Source organism: Pteropus medius, unplaced genomic scaffold (assembly GCF_902729225.1).
Source record: "Pteropus medius unplaced genomic scaffold, Ma_sr-lr_union100, whole genome shotgun sequence".
Taxonomy (NCBI): domain Eukaryota; kingdom Metazoa; phylum Chordata; class Mammalia; order Chiroptera; family Pteropodidae; genus Pteropus; species Pteropus medius.
In genome coordinates, this window is record NW_024346667.1 from 17,423 (window position 1) to 36,500 (window position 19,078).

Sequence of the window (19,078 nt, forward strand, 5' to 3'; positions counted from 1 at the left end):
AGAAAGGAAGAAGTAAAACTGTCTTTGTTTGCAGATGACGTGATCCGTATTTAGTAAACTTTAAATACTCCACACACACAAAAAAACTATTAGATCTAATAAGTAAATTCAGTAAAGTTGCAGGATACAAAATCAACATACAAAAATCTATGTGTTTCTGTACACTGACACCCATTCACCAAAGCATCGAAAACAATGAAATACTTCGGAATAAATTTAACCAAAGAGAGAAACAATCTGTTCAGTGAAAACTATAAGACATTGATGAGAGAAACTGAAGAAGACACAAATAAATGGAAAACATCCCATGTTCATAGATCAAAAGAATTAACATTGCTAAAATGTCCACACAAATGTCCCGGTGATCTACAGATTCCATGCAATCCATATCAAAATTTTAATGACATTTTTTACAGAAATGGAAGAAAACAATCCCAACATTTGTTTGGAACCGCAAAAGATCCCAAATAGCCAAAGCAATCTTGAGAAAGGAGAACAGAGCTGGAGGCATCACACTTCCTGATTTCACACTATATTACAAAGCTACAGTAATCAACTCATATGATACTGTCATAAAAACAGATAGAGACCAATGGAACGGAATCAAGAGAAATAAACCCACGCATGTATTGTCAACTAGTTTTTGACAGAGGAATCTACAATACTCACTCACTGGAGGAAAAGAATCGTCCTCAATAAATGGTGATGGGAAAAGTGGATATCCATATGCAAAGAATGAAACCGGACCCTTGGCTTACACAACTCACCCCAAATAATTTAACATAAAGACTTAAATGTAAAATCTGAAGTGATACCACTGCTAGATAAAAACAGAGAGATATCTCTTTGACATTGGTCTTTGCAATGGTGTCTTTTTAGATGACACCAAAAGCATAAGCAACGAGGCAAAAATCAATGAGTGGGACTACAGTAAACCAAAAGGCTTCTGCACAGCAAAAGAGACACTCGACAAATGAAAAGGCAACCCACGGGGTAGGAGAAAACATTTGCAAACCATGTCATCGGTAAGGGGTTAATATCTAAAATGTAGTATAAAAAAACCATTTTAAAATTTATTTTTAAAACGGGCAGAGGACCTGAATAGACATTTTCCAAAAAGATATACCAATAGCCAATAGGAACGTAAAAAGGGATGTCCCAGAAAATGAAGGTGTTCAGGGGTCGGGTCCTGAACCAGCTTGGGGCAAATTTCTGAAAGAGGAGACTTTTGAATTCAGTCTTGAATGTGAGGCAGAAAGAAGTTTGCTATGTGTGGGGTAGCAGATGGGAATGAGGGAGGAAAACATAATTCCTGGAAGATTCTGCGGGGTGTCATATGAGAGAATGGCATCTTTTCTTTGTTGAACCACGGAAAAGACATTTAATATGGCTGCAGAGAAGGTAGAAGTTGCCATTTGGAGCTGGAGAGAAAAAGGCGGCAGATTATGAAAAGCTCTCTGTGTTACACGAGGGACTTTATCCATCCATTAAAAAAATGCGAAACCATTGACGAATTGTATAATATTTGTGTTTCAGAAATACCATTCTGGGGAAACACGTGCAGGCTGAACGAGAGACAGACAAGAAGTGAGACTTTTGTTAAGTGGCAAGAAGTAAGAAGACAAATGGTCTACGGCCACGCCACCCTGAACAAGCCCGATGTCTGATCTCGGAAGATAAGCAGGGTTGGGCCTGGTTAGTACTTGGATGGGAGACCACCTAGGAAGACCAGGTGCTGTAGGCATAAATAATAAATAATAATAATATACATATACATACATATACACATATATACATATATATCTACATAGATATGTATATATATAAAGAAATAAGAAGACTAAACTAAGACAGGTGAAAACAGAAGAAAGAAGTTGCGAGATATTTTGGACCAGCACGCAGATTGGGTGTAGGCCATGAGGAAGAAGAGGGTCTGCGGTGTTTACTGAGTCTGCTGCCGTTTTCAGTGTTTCCTACAGGAAATTGATGATAAGTGGGAGATTCAACAAATTCACAGAATCAGTGATAGATAAATCTAATCGTTAAACCCCAAACCTTCAATTTAATAAAATGTACAGTGCTAAAAAAAAAAAAAAGCAAAACATGACTGTTATTATGTAAACTATCAAATGTTTATTTAATTTCTATTTAAAATACTTTAAAGTAAAAATATGTACAAAAATATATACATACAAAAGTTGAAGCAGCTGGAAGCATGACAAATGTGCACATACATAAACACAATAGAAGTTAAATTCGATGCGAAATTAAGTGACATCATAGTGCACCAAAATTTGTTCCACATAAAACCACATGTGTCAGGAGTTTCCGCCGGATGAAGTCACACTTATTTCGTAGTGTCTCACCACTTACACAAATAGCCCATAAACACCATCTGGCCGTGCGATTGCTACACCAGAACTCTTCCCGGAGGGAGGTCATTAAGCTGTAAAAAATCCATTTTATTTCACATATCACATGTGCCAGAGAACCCCAAGAAACACAACATGATCCGCAAACGAAAGTCTCTCTCCACTATTTACATTCTCACAGCTGAATATCTTCGTACTCTGAATATGGTTGGCGTGTAGGTGCCGAAAAGGAATTTTGCTCTTTAAAAATTTATCCATCTAAGACACTGTGTAAAATTGGTATAAAATATACACGATCCCCTTTACCAAGTTTCATTATCACAATGCCAGAGTGAAGAAATCCTGCCACAGATGAGGACCGTGTAGGATATCGACTGAGGCTCACTCTTCCTCAGCCGGATTTCTCTGTGCCTGCATTTTAGGTCACCAGGACAAATCCACCGATCCCCCCTCCCATGATTAGGACAATAGTACAAGGTCATGACAAATGCATTCCGGATCCAAAGTGAGGGGTATAGCTGGTCTATAAACTATGGTGTGAGCACAGATTGGAGAGATCGCTGCCAGCACAAACCTCCAGAGGAGCCTACCACCTTCTCACTGGGCTAAATTGATTCCATTGGTGCAAATTACTGATGCCTGCCGTAGGACATACAAGGCCTTTAAATACATTCAAATATAGTACCTAATAATATGTTAATATGAACATACCAACACACATACAGATTTTTATGCCCCTTGATAACTGAAAAAGAAGTTACTGTTACTAAGTCAAATGTTAACACAAAGCTCACTAAACCCATTTTTATAAAGTCAATACAGACATATTCACCATAAAAAGACATGAAAGATTCATCATGAGATGAACTCTGAGTCAACAACTAAAAACCATCTCTACCAGTGCATCGCTACCATCCAACCCACTCTAGGAAAAGCAAAAATGAAACTCTACAAATAAAATCTTGAGCCAAACCTCTGTCGGAAAAGCAGGAAGAACTGAGTTCTCCAAGCATTCGGTCCAGGCGGCCACGTGGCTTCCTTTTCTCTGACTTGTGCTTATTCAAAAGCCACGGGGAGCCAACATTTAACATCAGTGAAACACAGCGACATGTTTGTTCACCAGTCTGGCAAAGGGAGAAGACCCTCTGCTTTGTAGTACTAAGCAAAACATCCTTAGCACTTCGGAGGCTTACGCTCGCACACTCTCAAGCTATTTGGAGGTACCACTGAAAACCCATTACTATTATGCTGTCAGCAAGTCGCAAGGAGATAGAAGCGCGAGGTCGATACCCGTGTTCAAAAAAAAACCAGTGATTTTTGAACACAGGCATCGGCCGCAAACAGGCTAAAAGTGATATGCCACCCTCTGAACATGGATAATAAAAGAATCATTTTACAAGACTTAAGTATTAACGGTCTAGTTCCAGATTTATGGCAGCAGTAATAAGATTCACAAGGAAAAACTATTAGGTGAAATGTTTCTCTGAGGAAAGGATCAAAATAATCCCAGACTACTTAAACTTTTGGGAGAATTCTTGTTGTTTGTGTAATAACCGTAGCTACATGCATTGTTTTCTGCTTCAAGAACAATTAAGTACTATTTGACTTTATGAATATACACAGTAGTTTCACGTAGATCATTTCTATCCTGTTATAGGCACACATTCATTCATTTGAAACAATCTGTGTTTCATTTGTCCAAACTATTCTTCTACTTTTAGTATTATATTCTTTATATTACATTAGTCGGTAAATGGGAATTTGGAATGAAGGAGAAATGCCAGGAAAGAAAGAATTCAGAAATCCTTTGAAATATGGCAGTTCAAAGCTAGAACCAAGGAGCCACACGGCACTGCCTCCCAGTGTGAGACGAATATGCTGCTGAACATGTGCCGAAGAATTAGCAGGAATGAGTGGGGTCTTGCTTCACAATCCTCATTTAAGTCAGACCACTCACAACCCACCTGCCACAGCTGTAACACACCAAGGCCTGACGTGTTTTCCCACGAGATGCTGCACAACATCCCCTGTTGCACAAAGTGCTCAAGATACGATCACTGGTGCATATGAGATAACTGTGCATTAGTGTTTTTGGTTTTTGTTTTTTTTCCCCTCTAGCTTTCGGCTCGGCCTTTAGAGGCTTCGACAAGAGGTAATAAGGACTCAGCAAGCAAGTCTTCGAACAAGTAAGTTCACTTGAAAGTCAGACTTTTTAAAAAATCAGTAGTGTATATGCTGAGGGGAAAAAAGTAATGTTCACTTTCGAACCAGTGCATCCATCCATATGGCGTTCAGATGCCTAACGCCCCACGGTTTCTTGAGAGAATCGTTATCCATAGGACCGTTAAGGCAGTTACTAATACTAGAAGTGGACCCTTGCTCCACTAGCTAAAATACACACACGTAACAGATAACTCTTTGGAGCGCGTAACCATCCACCGGTGATACTTTAAAGCCAATGGCAACAGAGAAAGTGGGCGGGGATACCAACGAAGTAATCCCAAGGGGTCATTTCATACTAAGCATAACAATACTGTATAAACTCACATTAGGACTTACTCCTATCCTGAGGATATCATGTCAAAAAATAATACAAAGGGAATTATTGACGCATTCAAGACAACAGAGCAATGGTTCAAAAAGATCAAGTTAACATCCTTATGAGACTGTGAAGAAGGACAGTGTCTCACGACATATGGAAAATTGGTGAATTTCCCGTGAGACCATGATTTCGCCTTTGTGAATTTGTATCCAATCCGAACTAAACCAAACACTCACTTTTCGGTGTCGACTCGTTTGAAAATGCGACAAAAAGAAAAAATGATCTCCAAAACTTTGCTGTTAAAATAACTTTTTAAATATTTTATGAATACCACCAAGAGGTTACATTTTTAGGTATTATGTATATTGAGAACTACTAAAAATACTGCTAATGGGAAAATTATTCTAAAAACATTTATAGGTAATAATTCTTTGACCTATAACTAATGTAAACAGAAGCTGTCAAGATGATTCATTATCTCCTCTAATTTGTATCCACCACGAGCCTCTTGCCAGTTACACAATGACATGCTTTAATTCCTGACTTTGGTGAGGAAAGTCAAATACAACTTGGTAACCATTATCAGCACCGACATACAGCGTATCATGTAGGGCAAAACGAAGCGAGATTATATTTAAGAAAAAAATTAAATTTCTTGACTCATCAGCATTCAAATCCCAAATCTCTATTTCCTTCCAGACTAAGAAAAAGAGCTACGAGAAAAATCCCGCTCATTGTTTTTTCTATCATTCGGAACTGACACATAAAATACGTCACAGGTGAAACTCTCCTTTTATAGCACATAATATACATTATGAGAAAGCCCCTTATACAGAGTACTTCAACTAACTGACAACTTTATTTAAAAATATATCCTACAAACGCCCATGCTTACTTCCAATAGAAAAAGTGATGGGAGTATTTTACCTCACTCACAGGGACAAATGCAGATTTTACAGGGCCAGAAGTAGTCTACTGATCTTTTTGAAGAAAATTAATACAAAGCTCCCAATGCAAAATTAGGCACAGGACCTCGGAGGGGGCATGCCTAAGTGAGGGGTACCGAAGCCCACATTTCATCAGCTTCTCAGGATACCCACCTGTGCACAGCGGACAATTATTTTTTAATATTTCTCTGACTATGTCGCATAATAAATTACACCAAAATATCATTACCTCCAATCACTTTCATTTCCCGGTACTCTGACCTTTAGTTTTCTATCTTTTCATAACCTATTCCTCAATTATAAGAAATCAACGTTAGGTCAAAGATGTTCCTTTTCTTAGCCGGCATTACCGCCATCTGCAAATGGAGATGAAATAACGAGTTTCCTGAAGAGCGATTACAGTTCATGAAGAATTCTGTTGAATGATGTAACTATAGTCAGGCTAACGATCTGCTGAGACAGCAAATAGCGATTGTGCAAACAATTTTATCAGACACCTAAAAACAACCCGGAAATTTGTTCCAATGTACATATTTTCATGTTAGTTAAACTGTCATGCATTTCTAACATAACCTAAGAATCTGACTTACTTCTGCACCAGTGGGGGTGGGGAGAATAAGGTACAAGCACGTGTGCATGCGTGCGTGTACACACACCTAACGCTGATGTCTGGGACCAGAGTCGGCCATCTCTTCTAGAACAGGATAGCATTCTGAATAGCAATTAAAAAGGCTGATTCCCTGATGACAGAAACCCTGTGTCTTGTCTGATGTGTCCTAAAAATATGTGGAAGTACAACTTCATCTCCATCATTTTCTTTAAAAATTACTGACTGGCTTTCTGTCTAGTTAAAACAGTATTTCAAAGGTACTAGAAATGTTAACAGTGAAAAATTATTTTTGATAATGATGGAATGAATAACGAGTATTTTGGTTAGCTTGTACAAGGATCTATTTAAAGAGACATTAAACAAAAAATAAACGAACAAATAAAATGAAGATACCTATCTGCCACTGTTGATATAAGCACATTAACCTCAGGAAAAATCAAGAACCACCTGAACCTCTCCAAGTGATTTGACCTTTTTTTCCATTAGACAGAAAACTCTTCGGTTTAGATTATACGGGCTTAAGGTATAAAAATAAAAATAAAAATTGGATATAAGGGAATCTATTTTGACCACCAGCAACGATACAGTGGGGAGAGATATGAATGAGTCGATATAGAAAATAGACTATGGGACAAATATGAACCCCTATGATAAGAGAAAAAGGCAGGATTTTTTATGAGTTCACTTAGAGATCCAAACACTAGGTTTGGCTGACAAAATGTCAATCTTGGATATGTATTAAATGTTATCAAGAGTAAAAATTGAAATTAGTGAATTGGTATTGCCCAATTTATAAATTATCATTACGATTTTTGTCGATTGTCTATAAATTCTACATCTTCTCTTAATGATTTTAATCAGTGTAATTCTTTCAAAAAATTCTTATTTTCAAATGGACAAAAAAATTAAAGAATGAAATATGCTGACTAAACAGTTAACAGGTTTCATCATACTATGACTCTCATTTGAAAATTCCACAATATTTTCTAAACCCAGTATGTAACACCTGTATGGATACACACATGCATGCACAGTTTCTCCTTCTTTCAGTGAATTTGTTACCAGTTATCTCTTATGAATTGAATGATAATTCAGGTGAGGAAATTACTGACAGAGCCTAGACACAAAAGTGGAAAAATTTTAGAAACATCAGCTGTAAGTTTTCTTTATCAATGACATTTCTTCCTCAGTTTTTATGTGAATATATGCCTTTTCCTAATTGACCTGGACAGTTGTAGCCGAAGACCTATTTTAACAGAACATAAAATGTATAAAGGAAATGTACAACCTGTCAAAATTCATCACCATGTAAAAATAGCTATGAAACAAAAAAAAATTCGGAATTACTAACACTGCATAATATTTTGGGCATTTTCTTTCTTGGTGATTTCTGTCTTGTGTTGATATTGCAATTTGAAGATTCGAAAATGCACATATTTAGGTGTATTTATCAAGGGTAAATTATTCACAAAACAGGTGATTGTGCTTAAGAAGATTTAATACCAAACTGAGTATGGCTTTGCTGTAAGAAAGTTACATCCTTTCTTGATCAAAGGAGCTGCCGTAAAAACCAAATGGCATATAACCACGTGCCTTCCTAACGATGAGTGAAAAACAAAAACAAAAAACAAACAAAAAAAACCCTAATAAATTCTCAAGGATTTTTACTTAAACATAATTTGTGGATTTGTCTCATGAACAGTAGCCCCTAGCAGCTCTTCTTCAACGTATCCATTAAAACTGGGCATATCCCAACTCTGTCCTTTGTTCAAAATGCTCTGAGTATCACTCATTAAAAGATGAGTGACATCTAAGTTGATACCTAAGGGGAAGCAATGCAATGCCAATGTAAAATAAATTTCTCTCCTCTGTCCACAGTGATGATGCCTGCTTTGTCTTTCTTTCTTCCTCCAGAAGAGCAGAAAACACTTTTCACAGTATGGTCACCTATAGTATGTAAAAACCGCTTGTACAAAACCCATACGTATAGAAAACATTTCAGTCTCCAATCGAAGGTTCTTAGCCATGGTAAGATATATTACAGCAAAAGACCACTGAAGTAATTGTCCATTCCACAGTCTTTTCCCCCTAACTTCAAAAGGTGGGTATCAGGCACTCAAGAATCACGTGAACTCATAGTATAGTTGCATATCAGTTTTCTAGAACTACGTGGAGTTATAATTAAATTTCTTAGAAACCAGTTTGAATACACTAAACGATACGAATAGAAATAACTGATTCCTTTCAGTCCATCACCAAAGTTGCAATCCTCTGGATTTTCATAAAATGAAGTGAACGTCCATGTTTTGTTTCAGCCTTTTCGGCAGAAACAAGGCCAAGGATAGATTGCCAAGATTTCAAATGCATAAATTCATAATTAATGACAATCTTCTTCTGGTACAACTTCCAGTATTATTTGTAAGGTTCTGGTTATTCTGCCTACAAAGAAATAACGAAGAGAAATTAAAAATGCACAGAAATCAGAAATGCATAAAAAACAGCAAAAGGTGAATTATTTGGGGTTGAATACTGAAAACACACAACTGCCTATTTCATAGAGCCCTTTCAAGAATGATTTACTTCATTAGAATCCTATCATCCTCAATTAATTTATTTGTCACTTCTGTAACTTCCCAGCAAGAATACATTAATATTTTATATTCAAATAAGGACTTTTATTTATGAACCAGGAGGCTGAAAATATTTTGAGGCAACAGGATCAAGATATAAATAAATGTTCAAAAACACATTTCATATTCAGTTTTAAATTGCTTTTGTTGTTTTCACACCTATGAGATTACAACCAATTCCTTGGCAAAATCAGGAGAAAAAAAATCAAAATAAAATTTCCAGCCGCAACCTTGTAGTATCCTACTGAGCAAAGCATCTCATCTCCCAGGACCTCGTTCGCCTCATCTATAGGAATAAGGGACTTGGGAGTGACGTCAGCAAGGTGCAAGGCTAGGAGCTCCCGACGTGCATCCACGCCCCACCCCCCACCGTAAAAAAACAAACAAACCAAGAACAACAAAAAATAAACAGCTACATATTGAAGAAAACAGCTCAGGAAAAGGTCTAGACAACAAAGCAGCAGCAGCAGAAACCCGGCAGAGCTCAAAAGTCGAGGATGGCCACACCGAAGTGTGAAGGAAGCACCTTGCCCGCATCGTCCCAACCCCAGTAGTTGCTCTGGAGAAGTTCACCGCAGGGTAGGGGAGAAGGAGACCCCACCACCACCACCACCCTGCAAGCCTCACCCTGCGAACATTCGCAGCTTTTGCTAGAGAGGTCTCCCATAGTCTTCAACAACCTGAGCGCCCCTCCTCTGCATCTGTTCCCAGACCCTGGAGCTGTTGCCAAGGTGAGACCCGCCCTCGGAGTCCCCAGATGCTGCTGCGACCTCCCCCGCCCCGCCACCTCTCTCTCTCAGGGGTCTGGTGCCACAGCACTTTGCCGTAATCGAGACCTGAGCTGTCACTGCTCTTTGCCCAGCTTGGCTTCTCCCCAGCATTACCGAGACAGCCTCCCCTGCTCTGGGCCCTGCCCCCAGGGTCCCAAGTCACACTTCGGCTGCCATGATTGGGGCTGTGCTGCTGCCGAGCCTCGCTGCCCTGCATCCCATGTCATTGTTGAGATGGGTTCTTGCCGCCCTGAGCCCCATCCCCTGGGGCCCAGGTCCTGGCTCTGACCCCTCATCGTCAGGGGCACTGACACGACCCTGAATCTGACTCCCGTGGCAGGTCAAGGCTCAGACGCGTCCAGGAGTAGATGGTTCCACTGGTGAATTTTACCAAACACAGAGAATAAACACCAACACTTCTCGCACACGGTTCGAAGAACTGGAAGAGGCGGGAACCCTCGCAAACTCATTTCACAAAGCCAGCATTACCCTGATACCAAAGTCAGACAGAGACGCCAGAAGAAAATCACAGACCAATATCCTTGATGAATAGGAATGCAAAAATTCTCAGCAAAATATTAGCAAACTGAATTCAACACCACATTAAAGGATCATTCACCATGATCAAGTGCGATATATATTTGGGATGCAATGATGGTTCATCATATACTGGAAGTCCTAGCCAAAGCAATTATGCAGAAAAAGAAATAAAAGGCATCCATGATCAGAAAGGAAGAAGTGAAATTATCTCTGTTCACAAATGACACCTTATATATAGAAAACCATAAAGACTCCACTAAAAACTGTTAGAACTAATAAATGAATTCGGTAAAATTGCAGGATATAAAATCAACACACAGGAATCAGTTGCGTGTCTGTATACTAACAGCAGAGTATCTGAAACAGAAATTAAGAAAGCAATCCCATTTGCAATAATATTGAAAACTAAGATGCTGAGAAGTGAATTTAACTAAGGAGGTGAAAAATCTGTACACTGAAAACTATAAGACATTAATAAAAAGAGACTGAAGAAGACATAAAGAAATGGAAAGATATTTCATGTTCCTGGATTGGAAGAATACTATGAAAATGTCCACATGACCCAAAGTGATCTACAGATTCAATGCAATCCTGATCCAAATTCCAATAGCATTTCTCACAAAAACAAAAACAAAAACAAACAAACAAACAAAACCTGTCCTAATATTTGTTTGGAACCACAAAAGACCTTAAATAGCCAAATGATAATACTGAGAAAGAAGAACAGAGCTGGAGGCATCATCATACCTGATTTCAAGCTGTATTATAACATTATAGTCATCAAAGTAGTATGGTACTGGCATAAAAATAGGCATGTAAATCAGTGGAATAGAGAGTCCTGACATAAGCTTCCATATATGTAATTAACTAATTTTTGTCAAGGCCGTCAAGAACGCACAATGGGGAAAGGACAGACTTTTCAATAAATGATCTTGGGAAAACCAGATAGCCACATGCAAAAGAATGAAACTGGACCTCAACCTTATGCCACTGACAAAAATTTACTTGAAATGGATTGAAGATTTAAATGTAAGACCTGAAACCATAAAACTTCTAGGAAAAAAACATAGGAAGAAAAATCCTAGGCAATGATTTCTTGGCTAAGCCACCAAAGCACAGGCAGCAAAAACTACAATAAACAAGTGAGACTACATTGAAGAGCTTCTGAAAGCCAAGGAAACAGTCGATAAATTGAAAAGACGACTTACAGAATGGGAAAAAATATTTGCGAAGCGTATATCTGATAAAGGACTAATGTTGAAAATATATAAAGAACTCAGACAACTCAACAGCAAACCAGAAAATAATCCAATTTTAACACTGGGCAAAGGACTTGAATAGACTTTTTTTTTTTTTTCCCAAAGAAGACATAGAAATGAAAAGGTGTTCAACATCACTAATCGTCAAGGAAATCAAAATAAAACCACAATGACATGTCACCTTACACAAGTTAGGATGTCACGACACATTTCATGGAACTGTTAGCAAGCAGCTCTCACTTAAAGTGACACTGCCCCAGGGGACGCAGAAACAAGATGGAAGGTACCAGGGTTCCTGACAGCTGCGTGGAGTAGAGTGAAACAAGGAAACCAAGCACTTGCACAAGAGAAGCAATTAAAAACACCCATATTCTTCAAAAAAGAAGAAAAGACAAAAGATAACAAAAGTCAGCAAGGATGTGGAGGAAAGGGAACCCTTATCCACCGTTGGTGGAAACATAAATTGGTACAGCCATTGGGGAAGCAGTATGGCAGTTCCCGAAAAACTTAAAAACAGAACTACCTTATGACCCAGTAATTCTACTCCTGGGTATGTATCCAAAGGAATTAAATTCAGTATATCAAAGGGATACCTGCACACTCAGGTTCATTGAAGCATTATTCACAAGAGCCAAAAATTGGAAACAGCCTGGAAGTCCATCAACGAATGAATGGATATGATATTACACACACACACACACACACACACACACACGCGCACACACACAGATATTGGAATATTGTTCAGCCATGAGAAAGAAGAAAACTCTGCCATCTGCAACAACATGGGTGGATCTTGAAGTCATTATGCTGAGATAACTCCGGCAGAGAAAGACAAATTCTGTATGCAATAATGTGTGGAATCTAAACAATCAAACTTGTTAAAACAGAGTGTAGAATGGCAGTGGCCAGGGCTGGGGGTGGGAGGAACTGGAGAGATGTTATTTAAGGGCACAAACTTACAACTAGTAAATAAATAAGCTCTGGAGATCTAAAGCACGAGATGCTGATTATAGTCAACAATACCATTTTACAAAAGTCACTCCGAGACTAAATCTTAACTGTCTCGACACGAAAAGGAAATGATAAATACATGATAAAGATATTAGCTAACGCTATTGTAGACATCATAGTGCACTACACAAATGTCTCAAGCCAACATAGTATACACTTTAAACTTACACAATGTTATATGTCAATTGTATCTCAATAAAAAGGTTTTTTTGTTTTTTTTTTAAATTATTTTTATAAAAAAGAAGAATGAGAGACTCGGACAAGGTCAGTGGCTCTCAACATGTATTCCCCAGACCGGCGACGCTAGCATCGCCTGGGATATTAGAAATGCGTCTTTTCAAGCCCCATCCTAGACCTTCCGAATCAGAAATCCGTGATTCTGAGAGGGACTAACATGCAGGAACCGCAGGGCTGGACGATAGCTAAGGTCATTTTATCTCAGCCGTGTTTGAACTCTGTGACTACTTTCCCGGAGTGTCGGTTCTGGTTCACTTCTCATCTTTATAATCGATCCTCCAGAACCTCTTCAGACGACTACTACTAGTCCTGGAGCCTCGAGAGCCTGCCGTCTTTATGACTTGTCACCTGTGACAGTCCCTTCCAAGCCATATTATTCCCATTCGAAGAGCAATATTTTTTCATCTTTTCTATTATAACGGTATTCCCCAAAGTTGTTTTCCTCAGCACACTAATTTCGATAATATTCGTGAATTATGAAGAGTCCAGCACAGTTCTGGCAAATAGAAAACTCTAAGGAAAAAAAAAGCTTAAATAAATTCTATTTTGTCACAGCCCATTCCGTATTGAGATGAGCATGGAGCACAAAGGAACACTCGAGAACAATGACAGTCCACGCCTACAGAAAAGACATGGTACATCTATGGTAGAAAAATAGATTGTGGAAAAGGAAGTATCAGTCAGTAGTAGGGAGAGGTGGCGTCTGCAGGCAGCGGAGGAGTTAGGGCCATCTGACAGGGTGGAACAGGAGGCCTTTGCTATGTGCCGCGGTCAGACGCAAAGCAGTGGGGTTAAGCTCACCGCCCCCCACAGCCCTTCCTCCCTGAAGAAGTCCCGCTGTAGCCACCTGCAGTAGGCTGCACAAGTGCGCTGTGTGTCTGTGTGTGTGTGACTAGTCATGTGTTTATCTACTGAGAGTTGGTTTTTGGGGGTTTTTTGTTTTTTTTTAATGACTGCCTTTCTAATGCAGTGTCTGCTCCTCCAGGTCCCAAACAAAAGCCTTCTCTTAAGTGTTTCTCTATTCGGGGAGCACCAGCCCTCGGCCTACCCAGGTCACAACACCGTACAGCCTCCGCAGAGGGAGACCCTGTTGCTTTCCTTGTTTGACAGCCCCCTTCCCGAATGCTCAGTTTGGATCTTCGACGCTCGTGAGGCCAAAGAATCCCTCTCGTCTGGTTCTGCACCCCCAGCCCTTTATACTCCCCCATTCTCCTCTGGATTTCTTACGGTCTCTCTTGGAATTTCAGGAATAATTTTCATCATTATGGAGGTTTGGGAGGAGTGACTCATTTGGGCTCTGGGTAGTTGCTGGAGCCACCCCAACTTTTTCTTCTAGGTTGTCCTCAAGCTGTGGGGTGAGACGGGGGTGCTCAGCAGACCCAGGCAAGTCTCTGAGGAGGTTCCCCACTGACCCAGGAAAACCCAGAGCGGCAGCACCGGCTACACCGATGCTCGCATCAGGCTCTTTGTGGATAATCGGCCCCACAAAACTATTTCTTTCGATACAGGTGGGCTGGTGAGTCTGCACCGGGTACTTCCAGGAACTGCCAGCTACGACGCCAAACGGCAACTGCCGGATTTTGGGTTTTATCTTTCACGTCCAGCAGTTGTTCTTCTAACCAGCTGAAGCAACGACAGACCTCGCAGAACCTGACTGGCCCAATGCACCTACAAGCTCAGGAACTAAGCCCAAAGTCACCAAGTCCTAGCCCAAAATCAACCTTCCTCAGAAGTCGCAACAAGAATAACAGTGTGTGTGTGTTTTTAAAAGGCCTCAAAACCTTTTCACGTGCATGGGTCTCATTCGATCCTTACGAGGAAGGTGCTTTGGGCCCCTAAGAAACATGGGCAAACTTAACAAATTAACGTGCTGCACTGTGGTCTTCACGAAGCATCTGTCAAGTGCGTTAAGCAGCTCTCGGTGAGATGTCATAAATGAAGTCATGGTCACACATGGGAGCAGCTTATGCTTCTAGGACTCTGGAACTGCAAAGGCCCCGTCCGCAAAGACGAACCAGTCATTCTGCTGATGCTGGCCGGTGAGAGAGCCTTCAGAGTCTCAGATTTTGTTTAAATACAGTTGTCCTTCATCTCTCACCCTGAGCAGGAGGGGCCGCCTTCCAGTAACCTCACTCACTCTCTGCTGCGACGGGGTCGGGCTGGTAAGTAGCGGCAGTCAAGAAAAGCGGCTGCTGCCAGCCTGGCCGGGGTTCGCCCGGTCCAGGAATCTCCACGTATCTGATATGTCGGTGGGGCATCTGCCCCCTTTTCCTTGGGAGAGAAGCTCACGTTTCCATCAATAATTAAGTAAATAAACAGCCAGGAGAATTAACTACTCTGTCACAGACGACAGGAAAAAGCTTTCTGTGCATCTGACTCTTCCCCCAAGAGCCCGTTCTCTGCACAGGAGCCAATGCTAGCGAACAAAATGTGGTTCAATACTGGCCTCCTGTGGCCAGAGGGATTCATCGAATCTCTGGAAATCGCACATCCTCACACCTCTCTGGTCAGGAACGTTCCCTGGCTCTGCGCCGAGCGGCCTGTCCCTGTTTTCTGAATGCTGTTCGGCTGCCTGGATTTTTTCTTTCTTTTTTCTTTTTTTTGGAAGCTCCCTAGCTGTGTTTTGATGAACCATCGTTTCGCAGGGCTCATCTGCTCATGTATATTAGGGTGAAAATAAACGAGAGCATAAAGGCTAAAGAATGCTACCCAACAGGACGATCTGACATCACCTCCCTGAACCAGCTGCTCCACGCGGAGGCTCCCTGGCCTCCTGGTTCACACAGAGTTTCTCTCTCCCGACACACAGAGCTGGTTGCGGGGAAAGACGAGGGGTGCCAAGGACTCTGCTGTTTTGTGCGTCTGTGGTGAGTGTTTTGTTTCGGCCAAAGACTAGGAAAATACTTGCTATTACAGCAATAAATACCATGATTTCTTTTTTTTTTTAAATTTTCCTACAAAAATGCTTCCTAAGAGAAAAACCAAACCAAATTACCGAGGAGTGTTGCTTTTCGCTACTCGCTTTCAAGGGCAGCTATAAATATAAAGGGTGACAATGATCGCGGCTTAAAGGCAGAACTGCCACGCTCCTTGGTAAGCCTGAATGGCACTTTTTAAGAACCCAGGAACCATGACGAGACTACCACATCGCTGCCACTTTCACAAATGGCCAACCCTCAATCTAGAATCCTTGGAGATGCTCAAAACATCATGAGAGACGGAAAACTAAGCAAACACTTCAAAACGGCACGAGGAGGGAAACGCGTCAAAGAAAGACCAAGCGTAGACAGTGGGCGTAACGATGCCGTGATGAAGAAACAGCACCCGGTGGCAAAAGGGGAGCAGCTTACAGTCGGCTGACTCCGGACAGGAGGGACAGGGCGGCTGCGAAGGGGGAGCAAACAAGGGACCTGCACCTTCGTCACCCTCCCTTCTCTCTGGGCCCCACGCGAGGGAGGCCAACTCCTTCGAGCTACGTCCCCTCGGTTTTCCGCGATGCTCGGGGGTTTCACCTGCCTCTAGCCGGCACCTGAGAGAAAACACAGATCCCCTAGCGCTGAGCGTTCACCTGTCCTGACATTGGTCATGAGGAAAGCGATCCTAATGGTAAATAGCATGTAACGACACTTTCTTTTTTTCAGAATTTTATTTCCTACAACTGAGAAAACCTGACTAAAAATCTTCTACAGAAAACTAACGTGATCTAACAGAAAACAGAGATTAAATACCCTGCTAGGCAATCAGTCTGCCTGTGCTTGGTTTAAATACTGAACTTTTATAGGAACTTATAGAAACGCTTCTTCAGAGAACAGTGGTACCAGGAAGAAAAAAATATATATATATATTTGAGTATAAATAGCACATGCAAAGCCAAAGATAACAAATACCGATTGAAAGCTAATAAAGAACAGTAGTAGAAAAATTCTGTTTTAAATGACTGGCTTCTAAATGAGTTTGTGTCACATACTAAACATTCAACAAGTACATCAAGTTTTTTTTGTGTTTGTTTGTTTGTTTGTTTGTTTAGAAACAGTGACATTATTCACAATTTTACCAGAAATCTCCCTCAATTTTTTACTGAACTTTTAAAAATTAACTAGAGTAAAGTAAGTAAGTTTAAATGAATGAGCACAAAAGTTGTTTTCTAAATTCACCAAACTCAGCAGCAAGGACATATCTGCTTCTCTGGATGTATTTTTTTTTTTTTACCTCTCCCTCTCTTCCCCCAGGTACTCAACCTCGAAAGATTAGGGATGTTGACGTCCAGTAGATGTGGATTCGAATCCTAGCTCCATGGTTTAAAAATCTGTTCCCTCAAAAATAAAATCTCGCCCTCCCCAAGTCCTGGGTTCCCCACGTGAGTCTGGGAACGACACCACCTCACACAGATCTCAGCTACGAGGCTTTCTCCTCCTGCAGTTCACCTGGTTGCCAAGCCCTGCGGGTTTTTCTCCTTTCGCATCCTTCACTTTCCCTTGGACCCTGCTGACAACGTCTGCGTTCAGACCCTCTTCGCTTCTTGTCGCGATTACTGTGGTAATCGCCCACCTCGGGCCTCTGTCCTCGGCCTCGACCCCCTCTAGTGCATCCTCCCTGTCTCTAGGATGATTTTCCTCAAACACAAAACTGCCCGAGTTTGAATTCTAGCTCTTTTACTAAACGTCTGTATGACTTGGAACAAGTGACGTGAATTCCCCCATGCCATAACTCAAAATCCACAAAATGGGGATGATAATGCCCCCACCTCGGAAGGCCATTATAAAAATTAAATAAGACCATGTGACTTCTCACACATAGAATTCACACACGATAAATGTGAGCTGCTATTCTTCTCTTCCTTGTTCTTGCTGGTCTTATAACCCTCCTGAGATTCACCACGCCTATTAAATAGGGTATCGTTACAATCATGCTATTTAAGACCTTTTCAGGTCTCTGCCTAACTCCCCATCGAAACTCATATCAGTCATGAAGTAGTAGGTTATGATACAGAATCACTAAACTGCATTCAACCCAGAATAAAAGTAATTCGGTTAGTAAAGGATTCAGAGAGCGATTAGGCTGTTTATACAATTGCCAATAAAACTCTAAGAAAGCTGTTCTCCTAAGACGTGATTAGGCAGCCCGACTAAAACTGCTCTGAAAGGGTCCAGCCCCTTACCCTAAACATCGTTCTGCTTTTCCTCCTCCCAGTTCTCATGAAAATGCAATAATTATTCAAACTAGTAACTGTCCCACTTACATTTTTGAACTCTAAGAAGTGCATGGCATGCATGTACCCCTAGATGAGCCATGAGTTTTCTACACATGGCTTCTCGAAAGGTCCTGAAGCTGCTTAAAAGGCTTACCTGACACTCTTCTAAACCACTTGGGTTTCTTGTCCCATATGATAAAGAGATAGTAGGCGGGGACCCCGGTCAGCGTGATGATGAAGCCGATCCCTGTACTGAATGGATCTGAATAAAGGGACAGGGCGACCATGAAGAGACACGTGAAGGAAAACAAAGCTGGGATGAACAGCGGCACCTGAAACACAGCACAGGGGGAAAAAATCACATAGTTAGAGACGGGCTGCGGTCGAAGGTGAGAACGTCGGTTCTCAGGAAATCGGGTGATACGCTTTGGTCACATGACCAGGTGACGGGCACCACGCTACCTTACCTTACTAGCAAAACCTCTTTCATGGGGGCACAGGGACTGTATTAAACATACTCCCTTAATTTTTAAAAAAGTCTTTGGATAGAATAAAGCCTAAGGATAAATAAGTGTGCTTCCTTAGAGACGTCCGGTTTGAATTATCTTACTCGTTAAGCACCACTACGATTTCTGTTTTTGATTTTTAATAGACGAGCTCTTTGATAATCATGATTAGAATATACTTTAATGTAGAGCCAAGACCATGGGCTGCTGGTTACGTGTTAAATTCTTTCAGTGCGTATTGATTTCCTGTTGGAGGTTCACAATAAGAACCCACAGAAACACAACAGGCTCATTCCTATCTAACCAGTAATAAGGATGTTGCTAGCACTAGGTGATGACTATAATTAGAAACAAATTCTGACAGCATGGCTGACAACATTATCTGTGTTATTTCTTAAAAGCAAATAAAGAGTGAGGTCAAATCAATCTGCAAACATTGTGGGCTGACGGAGAGAAGCAT

At 40.8% G+C, this 19,078-nt stretch overlaps 1 protein-coding gene and 1 pseudogene across 1 annotated transcript in view; one reads left to right on the top strand and one right to left on the bottom strand.

The window, feature by feature from the left end:
- The first annotated feature begins 1,628 nt into the window (after window positions 1-1,628).
- On the top strand, window positions 1,629-1,744 carry LOC120613529 (uncharacterized; annotated as a pseudogene).
- Window positions 1,745-7,951: 6,207 nt separating this feature from the next.
- Window positions 7,952-19,078, bottom strand: part of SLC7A11 (solute carrier family 7 member 11) — a 67,109-nt gene continuing 55,982 nt past the window's right edge. The window contains exons 11-12 of the mRNA XM_039875803.1: window positions 18,267-18,444; window positions 7,952-8,910 (exon numbers count right to left, since the gene is read on the bottom strand). Coding sequence (XP_039731737.1) covers window positions 8,849-8,910; window positions 18,267-18,444 — 240 coding nt within the window. The 3' untranslated portion in view covers window positions 7,952-8,848. The remainder of the gene's footprint in view (window positions 8,911-18,266; window positions 18,445-19,078) is intronic.